The following is an 11,103-nucleotide window of genomic DNA, read 5'->3' as shown; positions in this document are numbered from 1 at the left end:
CTGACCGCATATTCACTGTGGGTTAAAAGGGTTACATATGCAAAAATTTTAAAAAGTGGATTGTAAATGATGTAGACAATTTAATAGGCTATAAATTCCTAGTTTTAAAATTATCCTATCTCTTAAACTGTTTGAGCCTATTTAATTAAGATGATGACATGTTATTTCTAGGGTTTTTGATTTTTTCTTTTTTTCTTTTCACAGATACGAGCTGAAACTGCGGCATAAACATATCAATATTAAGATTTACATACAATAAAATTTTCATGTTGATACAACTATCCACTTCCCTGTGCCTTAAAGGCAGTTCAGTATTTCCTCACACTCATCCATATACAGGATAGACAGCCCAACTTTGCATTGCACCAGGTATGACTAATGAAGAACAACAGCAAAGTTACCAGATGTAGTGACAGGAGTGACAGAAAGCACAATGGGGCACACAAGTTTATCTGAGAAAGTGCAACATAAGCCTGTAGAGATAAAAACAAGTTATAGAAAACGGAACACATTAGCGGAAACAGAAACAAACTAAAAAAATTATTACCGGTTACACTACTGCTACAACAACAACAACTACTACTACTACTACTACTACTACTACTACTACTACTACTACTACTACTACTACTACTACTACTACTACTACTGTTGCTGTTGCTGTTGCTGCTGCTTCTGCTGGCCGCCTGACTGAAGGCCTGCCAGCGTTATCTATAGCATGATAGCTGTTATCAGGCTGTGGGAGGACGCCCTTATCAGCTGTCCTGCAACCTTCAGTAGAAGTGATTGAAGAGGTTACTCGGAAAATGTGGTCATAGCCTTGGCTTCACTGTAAATAAACAAAAGGATGACACGACACTTGCAGGAGGAAGAAGAGGAGGAAGTGGAAAACGAGGTGGTGGTGGTGGTGGTGGTTGACCTCCGTGATGCTGAGCGGCGACTGGCCAGCGCCTCCCGCCACCACTCAGCGACTGTGCCCTGGCTGGTCTTGGCCAGGGTCTTTAAGGGAGGGCATTTCAGGAGATGACATAGCAGTCTTTAACAGGCTGAACGATTTACTACCCTCAGCCTTCCCCTCAGTCACGGCCTGTCAGGCCTCATGTAGGTAAATATATCCCTGTCACACTTATGCTCAAACAGAGACAACATTTTGGCGTTGGTAAATCATGTATTTCCTACACAGCATCTAAAAACACTAGGAAAATTTTATTCAGGTTAGACTCACCAAGCGTCATTTCCTTGTTTTGTGCATCCCAGACCTAGATATCTGGTGACGAGGCGAGAGTGAGGCGAGAGTCGTCACTGAGGTAAGAGCGAGCGACACGTCCAGAGTGCTGCAGGAAGCGTTCATCATCGTGGCTGTCGTTCAAAAAGTCTTCTAGGGACTCATTGCTCATATTTACTGTTTTAACCCAGGAAACAAGACAAAATAAAACACGTAAGGTGAAAGAAGAATGAAACAAGAATGAAGAAATGAAGAAGGAAATAAAAAGTAGAAAGAATAAATGAGGGAAGAAGATGATAAACACGACAACAGGTAGCAAGAAGAGACGAGACGTGGCCGCCGAGGAGAACAACAAAATCCGGTGAGTCATCACAACACTAACAAAGCTTGAGATTAGCACAAGATTACAAGAAGAGGTACTCAGGTGACCATCACTGAATTAGTATACGAGGGAAGCAGAGGTCACCGGAAGCAGATGATGTGGACAACACGGACAGCCGGCACACCATAGGAACCGCCGCCTCCTTGTTCCTGATTAGAAGATGCAATTACCAAAGCTACTCGAGAATGAACCTTAGTGAAAGTTAAGGGAAAATAAACTGTATGATCGAAGTATGGGAAGAAAAATATAGTTACTTGAAAATGGATCTTGCGGATAGTATAGGAAAATGATCAAAGTATGAGGAAATAAATATACTTACTCGAAAATTAACCTTATTGAAAGTTACAGGAAAATGAACTAAATGATCGAAATATTGGAAAATAAATATTATAACAACGGAAGCCTTGTTGGGGCAAAAGGTTGCTATAACATAACGTGTATATTGCAAGGTGTAGGAGACGGGAATAGACAGAAACAGACAGAGAGACAAGCTAGACAGAGCTGTCAGACCAGAGAGGGTCAGGATGGGCATAAGGTGCCAGACAGTTGCAATGCAGTCACAGTAAAATGTTGGTGTTATATATTGACAGAGAGGGATTGGGTAGGTGTGCGATGTGTTCCTCATTGAATATTAGCTGCCAGGTTTGTGTAGGATGTGATTTATCAGTGAGTATTTAAAATGTGAAATGATTTGAATCGGAAGTGTAATGTGAAGTGTTCCAGATATTTAATGGTATTTATCTGAAGAGAGATGAAACTATTTTCGTAGATTTTCGTTGTTGTCGGAAGTCGTATATGATCGTCTGAGTGTAAATATATGTAAATGACACAAATTAGGTAAAAATTATAGAAACTTAAAGCGTTCCCTTGAACCCACAAATGCCAGTCTTATAGATTAGGGACACACCAACACCGTGCAACATAGAAACACGACATTACAACGTGGATGCAACACATATCACTGTCACTGGCGGCGCCAGTGACAGTGATGTGTGTTGCATCACTCACAACAGACAGGACAGTATCTCATCAATAAGAGGACCACACCTCGGTGAGGAGCATTTGTCCCATCACAGATCTGAGAGGTAATTGTTATTCAAATGTTAAGGAAAGAATACTTCTATAGAGCGGAATAAAAGTAATGTTTGTGTTGTTCACGTTGATGGTCGGTCAGTTCAGCAGTGACATGAAAGTCAGCTGCCAGACAAGGCGGGAGTTGCTTCGGGTATCAGTGTGGCAGCTTTTCCCCGACATGAGAGGCGATGGAAGTTATCAGATACTGCCAGATACTGCGATTCTTCCAGTGGCCACCTCCTCAACTCCCCGCCGCCACAGGTGTGATACGAGTAGTAATCTTATCACTCTTGTCTTAACTCACCTGTGGACTGTTGGCGGTGGCGTGAGCACGTAGTACCTCTGGCGACATCACCTGGCGGCGCTGGTGACGCGGAGAAACATAGGTGTTGAAGTTGCTCCTCATCCGCCCATGCTGCCCCTCTCACCGCATCATAATTTCTCAATATTAATTCCTTTAGTTCTTCATTAATGCTTCCCTCCCCGTGAGTGAGCCACATGAAGCACACGTCGGCATCACCACCCTTTGCTTGATACGCTCGCACAACAACAAGGTGCCTGCAAGCATGTGTGCCTTACAGCGACCTATTGTCCCCACACGGCTTCCATTGCAATAAGGTTTATTTGCCATTACTTTGGTTAATTTTACTATAACTTTAAGTGAGCTTATTTCTTGACTAACTGGTGAATTGCATCTCCATCCAATCAGGAGCAAGGAGGCGGAGTGTGACGCGCATTGTGGCACCAACACAGAGGCAGGCAGCCTGAAGGAAGGCCAGCAACACAGAGGCAGGCAGCCTGAAGGAAGGCCAGCAACACAGAGGCAGGCAGCCTGAAGCAAGGCCAGCAACACAGAGGCAGGCAGCCTGAAGGAAGGCCAGCAACACAGAGGCAGGCAGCCTGAAGCAAGGCCAGCAACACAGAGGCAGGCAGCCTGAAGCAAGGCCAGCAACACAGAGGCAGGCAGCCTGAAGCAAGGCCAGCAACACAGAGGCAGGCAGCCTGAAGGAAGGCCAGCAACACAGAGGCAGGCAGCCTGAAGCAAGGCCAGCAACACAGAGGCAGGCAGCCTGAAGCAAGGCCAGCAACACAGAGGCAGGCAGCCTGAAGCAAGGCCAGCAACACAGAGGCAGGCAGCCTGAAGGAAGGCCAGCAACACAGAGGCAGGCAGCCTGAAGCAAGGCCAGCAACACAGAGGCAGGCAGCTTGAGCCATGGTGAGTGTTGTCCTCAACAGTACTGAAATTATATATATATATATATATATATATATATATATATATATATATATATATATATATATATATATATATATATATATATATATATATATATATATATTAAATGAGTGGTTGTGAATGAGGGGGAAAACATGAAGGTGAGGGGTTAATGGTGGAGGAAAGATTGAAAGCAGCAGCAGCAGCAGCAGCAGCATGAGGTGTTTGGTGTGGGGAGCGTGCCGGGCTGTGTGCAGTGAGTCCCTCACGCCGCCTCTTTGTTGCAGGACGACAACGTGGAGGAGTGTCCAGTGTGCCTCACCACCTTTGACGACACCCTCAGGCGGCCACACAACCTGCCCTGTGGCCATACAGTGTGCTCGCCGTGCATTGACGGACTGAAGCAGCAGGGTGCCGTCACGTGCCCCACCTGCCGGGCGAGTCACGCCGTGCCCGAGGCGGGCCAGTTCCCCATCGCCTATGCTGTTGAGGGACTGGTGAGGAGGCTGAGGGGTGCAGGACTGGCCTCTCTGCCAGCCGAGCCAGGGAAGCAGACAGCCCCACCAGTGACACGGCCTGCACCAAAGGCGACAACGGGACTCAGCAAGAGGGCACAGTCCCTGCTGCAGGAGCAGGAAGCGAATGTCCTGGCTGCCATCCGCTCCTGCCAGGAGGAGCAGAGCCAGCTGGCCGAGTACCTGACAACCCTCGGTGGCTGGAGCAGTCGCCAGCAGCGGCTGCAAGACGAGCTGCAGACGCTGGTGGACCAGAGCAAGAGTGCCCGGGAAGCGGTGCACCGCGAGGAGTCCCGGGTGGAGGGCAGGCAGGAGGAGGTGCGGCAGAAGGAGCAGCAGCTGCACGCCGCGCTACAGTCGCTGCGCACGGCCGCAACACGGCAGGAAGCTTACGAGGTCATTGAGGACACAGACCTTCTGGTGGAGGAGGACAGTCAGAGAACAGGGGAGTGCCTGGGAGTGTTTCCCGACGTCCACGCCGTCACCTTCGTCACCAGGGTGGGTGTGGCCTCACACTTGTTGTGCTTGCAGGTCACTCTTCTGGCAACGGTCAGTGAGTGATTGAGTGAGTGAGTTTACTGAGCACACCTCAAGCTGTGCATACAACATTCATATACAATACAATGTTTGTAGTCCCAAAGTTACTTCACAACAATGTTAAAACATTAAACTCCAAGTAGCGCGTCAACACTTCATCAGTCACTTGTTGAGTTACAGTGGTACACAGTATTAAACTAATTACAAACACTTACCTCAAACCACCATTATCAACACTCCTGCCTAACTTATTTACCACAGGCCAGGCCTTCACCACACGTCCCTCCGTTTGCACGGTGCCCCCCCCCCACCATACACACACACACACACACACACACACACACACACACACACACACACACACACACACAGCCTCACTGCCGTGCTGTGTTTCAGGTGGCAGAGGCATCGCGCGCAGCCCTGCAGGCCGCCACCGCTGCCGCCGCTGCCACACAGGCAGCCCTGGAGGCAGCGGGCACTGCTGCTGCAGCCTCGGGGGACTCCAGCCTCCCAGCAGCCTGGCCCGAGGCCTCCTCCATCGCGGATAGGCTGCAGGCCCTGCTGGCGCCGACCCTGACGGTGAGTGTGTCAGGTCACGAGTGTCACTGCTGCCTGTCAGCGCTGCTCTTGGTGCGCGGCTCATGGCTCTTTCTCTCTCCTTGTTGCTCTCTCTTTCCGCAGCCTCTCTCTCTCTCTCTCTCTCTCTCTCTCTCTCTCTCTCTCTCTCTCTCTCTCTCTCTCTCTCTCTCTCTCTCTCCCCTGCCAGTGTGGGGTGGAGTGCTAAGGTGGGTTTGCAGGGGCTGTTTTTCCAGCCGGCTGGTCAGTCGAAAGCCTTCACATTTTTTTTTTTTTTATGTAAGAAGGACACTGGCCAAGGGCAACAAAAATCTAAAAAAAAAAAAAAAATGCCCACTGAAATGGCAATCCCATAAAAGGATCAAAGCAGTGGTCAAAAATTGATAAGTGTCTTGAAACCTCCCTCTTGAAGGAATTCAAGTCATAGGAAGGTGGAAATACAGAAGCAGGCAGGGAGTTCCAGAGTTTACCAGAGAAAGGGATGAATGATTGAGAATACTGGTTAACTCTTGCGTTAGAGAGGTGGACAGAATAGGGGTGAGAGAAAGGAGAAAGTCTTGTGCAGCGAGGCCGCGGAAGGAGGGGAGGCATGCAGTTAGCAAGATCAGAAGAGCAGTTAGCATGAAAATAGCGGTAGAAGACAGCTAGATATGCAACATTGCGGCGGTGAGAGAGAGGCTGAAGACAGTCAGTTAGAGGAGAGGAGTTGATGAGACGAAAAGCTTTTGATTCCACCCTGTCTAGAAGAGCAGTATGAGTGAAACCCCCCCAGACATGTGAAGCATACTACATACATGGACGGATAAGGTCCTTGTACAGAGTTAGCAGCTGGAGGGTGAGAAAAACTGGCGGAGACGTCCCAGAACACCTAACTTCATAGAAGCTGTTTTAGCTAGAGATGAGATGTGAAGTTTCCAGTTCAGATTATAAGTAAAGGACAGACCGAGGATGTTCAGTGTAGAAGAGGGGGACAGTTGAGTGTCATTGAAGAAGAGGGGATAATTGTCTGGAAGGTTGTGTCGAGTTGATAGATGGAGGAATTGAGTTTTTGAGGCATTGAACAATACCAAGTTTGCTCTGCCCCAATCAGAAATTTTAGAAAGATCAGAAGTCAGGCGTTCTGTGGCTTCCCTCCGTGACATGTTTACCTCCTGAAGGATTGGACGTCTATGAAAAGACGTGGAAAAGTGCAGGGTGGTATCATCAGCGTAGGAGTGGATAGGACAAGAAGTTTGGTTTAGAAGATCATTAATGAATAATAAGAAGAGAGTGGGTGACAGGACAGAACCCTGAGGAACACCACTGTTAATAGATTTAGGAGAAGAACAGTGACCGTCTACCACAGCAGCAATAGAACGGTCAGAAAGGAAACTTGAGATGAAGTTACAGAGAGAAGGATAGAAACCGTAGGAGGGTAGTTTGGAAATTAAAGCTTTGTGCCAGACTCTATCAAAAGCTTTTGATATGTCCAAGGCAACAGCAAAAGTTTCACCAAAATCTCTAAAAGAGGATGACCAAGACTCAGTAAGGAAAGCCAGAAGATCACCAGTAGAGCGGCCTTGACGGAACCCATACTGGCGATCAGATAGAAGGTTGTGAAGTGATAGATGTTTAAGAATCTTCCTGTTGAGGATAGATTCAAAAACTTTAGATAGGCAGGAAATTAAAGCAATAAGATGGTAGTTTGAGGGATTAGAACGGTCACCCTTTTTAGGAACAGGTTGAATGTAGGCAAACTTCCAAGAAGGAAAGGTAGATGTTGGCAGACAGAGCTGAAATAGTTTGACGAGGCAAGGTGCAAGCACGGAGGCACAGTTTCGGAGAACAATAGGAGGGACCCCATCAGGTCCATAAGCCTTCCGAGGGTTTAGGCCAGCGAGGGCATGGAAAAATCATTGCGAAGAATTTTAATAGGTGGCATGAAAATATTTAATAGTCAGAGGGTGGAGGAGAGGGAGGAACAAGCCCAGAATCGTCCAAGGTAGAGTTTTTAGCAAAGGTTTGAGCAAAGAGTTCAGCTTTAGAAATAGATGTGATAGCAGTGGTGCCATCTGGTTGAAATAGAGGAGGGAAAGAAGAAGAAGCAAAGTTATTGGAGATATTTTTGGCTAGATGCCAGAAATCACGAGGGGAGTTAGATCTTGAAAGGTTTTGACATTTTCTGTTAATGAAGGAGTTTTTGGCTAGTTGGAGAACAGACTTGGCATGGTTCCGGGCAGAAATATAAAGTGCATGAGATTCTGGTGATGATGGAGAGCAGCCGCTGGTCCCGCTGGTCCGCTGCATCACGACGCAAACAATCAAGATGGAGTCGTCCTCCGACAAGCTGGTTGCTATGGCTGTAGTTTTGCTGTGCTTGAAGAGAAAGCAAAGGAAGAAATGAGTGTGGACTTATTACTGGTGTATATAGCCTGGCAGGCTGTGGTGCTGTGGTGCTGTGGTACACACGTGCTGGGGCGCTGGCTGCCTCACTGCCTGGTGTATATAGCCTGGCAGGCTGTGGTGCTGTGGTGCTGTGGTACACACGTGCTGGGGCGCTGGCTGCCTCAGTGCCTGGTGTATATAGCCTGGCAGGCTGTGGTGCTGTGGTGCTGTGGTACACACGTGCTGGGGCGCTGGCTGCCTCACTGCCTGGTGTATATAGCCTGGCAGGCTGTGGTGCTGTGGTGCTGTGGTACACACGTGCTGGGGCGCTGGCTGCCTCAGTGCCTGGTGTATATAGCCTGGCAGGCTGTGGTGCTGTGGTGCTGTGGTGCTGTGGTACACACGTGCTGGGGCGCTGGCTGCCTCACTGCCTGGTGTATATAGCCTGGCAGGCTGTGGTGCTGTGGTGCTGTGGTACACACGTGCTGGGGCGCTGGCTGCCTCAGTGCCTGGTGTATATAGCCTGGCAGGCTGTGGTGCTGTGGTGCTGTGGTACACACGTGCTGGGGCGCTGGCTGCCTCAGTGCCTGGTGTATATAGCCTGGCAGGCTGTGGTGCTGTGGTGCTGTGGTACACACGTGCTGGGGCGCTGGCTGCCTCACTGCCTGGTGTATATAGCCTGGCAGGCTGTGGTGCTGTGGTGCTGTGGTGCTGTGGTACACACGTGCTGGGGCGCTGGCTGCCTCAGTGCCTGGTGTATATAGCCTGGCAGGCTGTGGTGCTGTGGTGCTGTGGTGCTGTGGTACACACGTGCTGGGGCGCTGGCTGCCTCAGTGCCTGGTGTATATAGCCTGGCAGGCTGTGGTGCTGTGGTGCTGTGGTACACACGTGCTGGGGCGCTGGCTGCCTCAGTGTCTGGTGTATATAGCCTGGCAGGCTGTGGTGCTGTGGTGCTGTGGTACACACGTGCTGGGGCGGTGGCTGCCTCAGTGCCTGGTGTATATAGCCTGACAGGCTGTGGTGCTGTGGTGCTGTGGTGCTGTGGTACACACGTGCTGGGGCGCTGGCTGCCTCACTGCCTGGTGTATATAGCCTGGCAGGCTGTGGTGCTGTGGTGCTGTGGTGCTGTGGTACACACGTGCTGGGGCGCTGGCTGCCTCACTGCCTGGTGTATATAGCCTGGCAGGCTGTGGTGCTGTGGTGCTGTGGTACACACGTGCTGGGGCGCTGGCTGCCTCACTGCCTGGTGTATATAGCCTGGCAGGCTGTGGTGCTGTGGTGCTGTGGTACACACGTGCTGGGGCGCTGGCTGCCTCAGTGCCTGGTGTATATAGCCTGGCAGGCTGTGGTGCTGTGGTGCTGTGGTACACACGTGCTGGGGCGCTGGCTGCCTCACTGCCTGGTGTATATAGCCTGGCAGGCTGTGGTGCTGTGGTGCTGTGGTACACACGTGCTGGGGCGGTGGCTGCCTCAGTGCCTGGTGTATATAGCCTGGCAGGCTGTGGTGCTGTGGTGCTGTGGTGCTGTGGTACACACGTGCTGGGGCGCTGGCTGCCTCACTGCCTGGTGTATATAGCCTGGCAGGCTGTGGTGCTGTGGTGCTGTGGTACACACGTGCTGGGGCGGTGGCTGCCTCAGTACCTGGTGTATATAGCCTGGCAGGCTGTGGTGCTGTGGTGCTGTGGTACACACGTGCTGGGGCGCTGGCTGCCTCAGTGCCTGGTGTATATAGCCTGGCAGGCTGTGGTGCTGTGGTGCTGTGGTACACACGTGCTGGGGCGCTGGCTGCCTCAGTGCCTGGTGTATATAGCCTGGCAGGCTGTGGTGCTGTGGTGCTGTGGTACACACGTGCTGGGGCGCTGGCTGCCTCACTGCCTGGTGTATATAGCCTGGCAGGCTGTGGTGCTGTGGTGCTGTGGTACACACGTGCTGGGGCGGTGGCTGCCTCACTGCCTGGTGTATATAGCCTGGCAGGCTGTGGTGCTGTGGTGCTGTGGTGCTGTGGTACACACGTGCTGGGGCGCTGGCTGCCTCACTGCCTGGTGTATATAGCCTGGCAGGCTGTGGTGCTGTGGTGCTGTGGTACACACGTGCTGGGGGCTGGCTGCCTCACTGCCTGGTGTATATAGCCTGGCAGGCTGTGGTGCTGTGGTGCTGTGGTACACACGTGCTGGGGCGCTGGCTGCCTCACTGCCTGGTGTATATAGCCTGGCAGGCTGTGGTGCTGTGGTGCTGTGGTACACACGTGCTGGGGCGCTGGCTGCCTCAGTGCCTGGTGTATATAGCCTGGCAGGCTGTGGTGCTGTGGTGCTGTGGTACACACGTGCTGGGGCGCTGGCTGCCTCAGTGCCTGGTGTATATAGCCTGGCAGGCTGTGGTGCTGTGGTGCTGTGGTACACACGTGCTGGGGCGCTGGCTGCCTCACTGAACACATAAACAAACATGATGTTCCTCGTCTGTTTTCCACAATTTTTGTAAATGAATGTAAATATTTAATCCATTTATTGTACATATTGGCAGACAGTCAGTGATTATTACTAAAACACTTGCCATCAACATTCCACTATTTTCAATTTTATATTGATAATTGTTCTTATTTGACCCGGGAAAATGGCGTCAAGGCGGCCCATCACACCCACAAACCGGCTTCCCGGCTGCTCCGGCAATTCAGCAAATCCCGGCTGCTTTTTTCTTCTGGCTGCATGATCCCGGCTAAAAGCAGCCGTGAATTACCCCGTGTAAGTCTCCCTTTACACTGAGCAGGCTGCTGAATGCCTAAAGGTCTGCTGCTGCTGCTGCTGCTGCTGCTGCTGCCTTTTGAAATGTACTGCTTGTATCCCTTCCCCAAACTGCCAGCCTGACTTGCTGCCTCCTCCTCCCTGCAGGCCGAGGACCTGCACAGCCTAACACAGCGTGCCAGGGGCCTGGTGGAGGCTGGCCTTGTCTTCGCCGTCCACGACGTGGAGGGACAGACTCGGCAAGCAAGGATCAGCCTTGAAGACGGCAGCCTTTACCTCCACTCCCTGCAGGCCCAGGCCCTGCCGAACTTCACCACCACCCTGCAGGTTTGTCAGGGCGTCGCGCCCCGCCCTGGTGCCACCACCACGTGGCTGTAGGGAAGGGGACTGCCCGTCACAACACTCACGCACCCGTTCTCACCCTTACCCCCCCTCACCTGGTCCACCACACCCTGTCCCTCCGCCAGCCACTGCCC

The 11,103-nt window shown here is 51.1% G+C and overlaps 1 protein-coding gene across 2 annotated transcripts in view; it reads left to right on the top strand.

Moving 5' to 3' along the window:
- The first annotated feature begins 3,679 nt into the window (after positions 1 to 3,679).
- Positions 3,680 to 11,103, top strand: part of LOC135104985 (uncharacterized) — an 8,904-nt gene continuing 1,480 nt past the window's right edge. The window contains exons 1-4 of one of the 2 annotated variants that reach the window (XM_064012837.1): positions 3,680 to 3,897; positions 4,185 to 4,961; positions 5,346 to 5,528; positions 10,775 to 10,954. In XM_064012837.1, coding sequence (XP_063868907.1) covers positions 3,895 to 3,897; positions 4,185 to 4,961; positions 5,346 to 5,528; positions 10,775 to 10,954 — 1,143 coding nt within the window. In that variant the 5' untranslated portion in view covers positions 3,680 to 3,894. The remainder of the gene's footprint in view (positions 3,898 to 4,184; positions 4,962 to 5,345; positions 5,529 to 10,774; positions 10,955 to 11,103) is intronic. The other variant, XM_064012838.1, reaches the window with a different exon arrangement.

The sequence above is a fragment of the Scylla paramamosain genome, chromosome 11 (genome assembly GCF_035594125.1).
Source record: "Scylla paramamosain isolate STU-SP2022 chromosome 11, ASM3559412v1, whole genome shotgun sequence".
NCBI lineage: Eukaryota > Metazoa > Arthropoda > Malacostraca > Decapoda > Portunidae > Scylla > Scylla paramamosain.
Note: the sequence above shows the minus strand (reverse complement) of the source record. Positions and strands in the feature narration are given on the sequence as shown.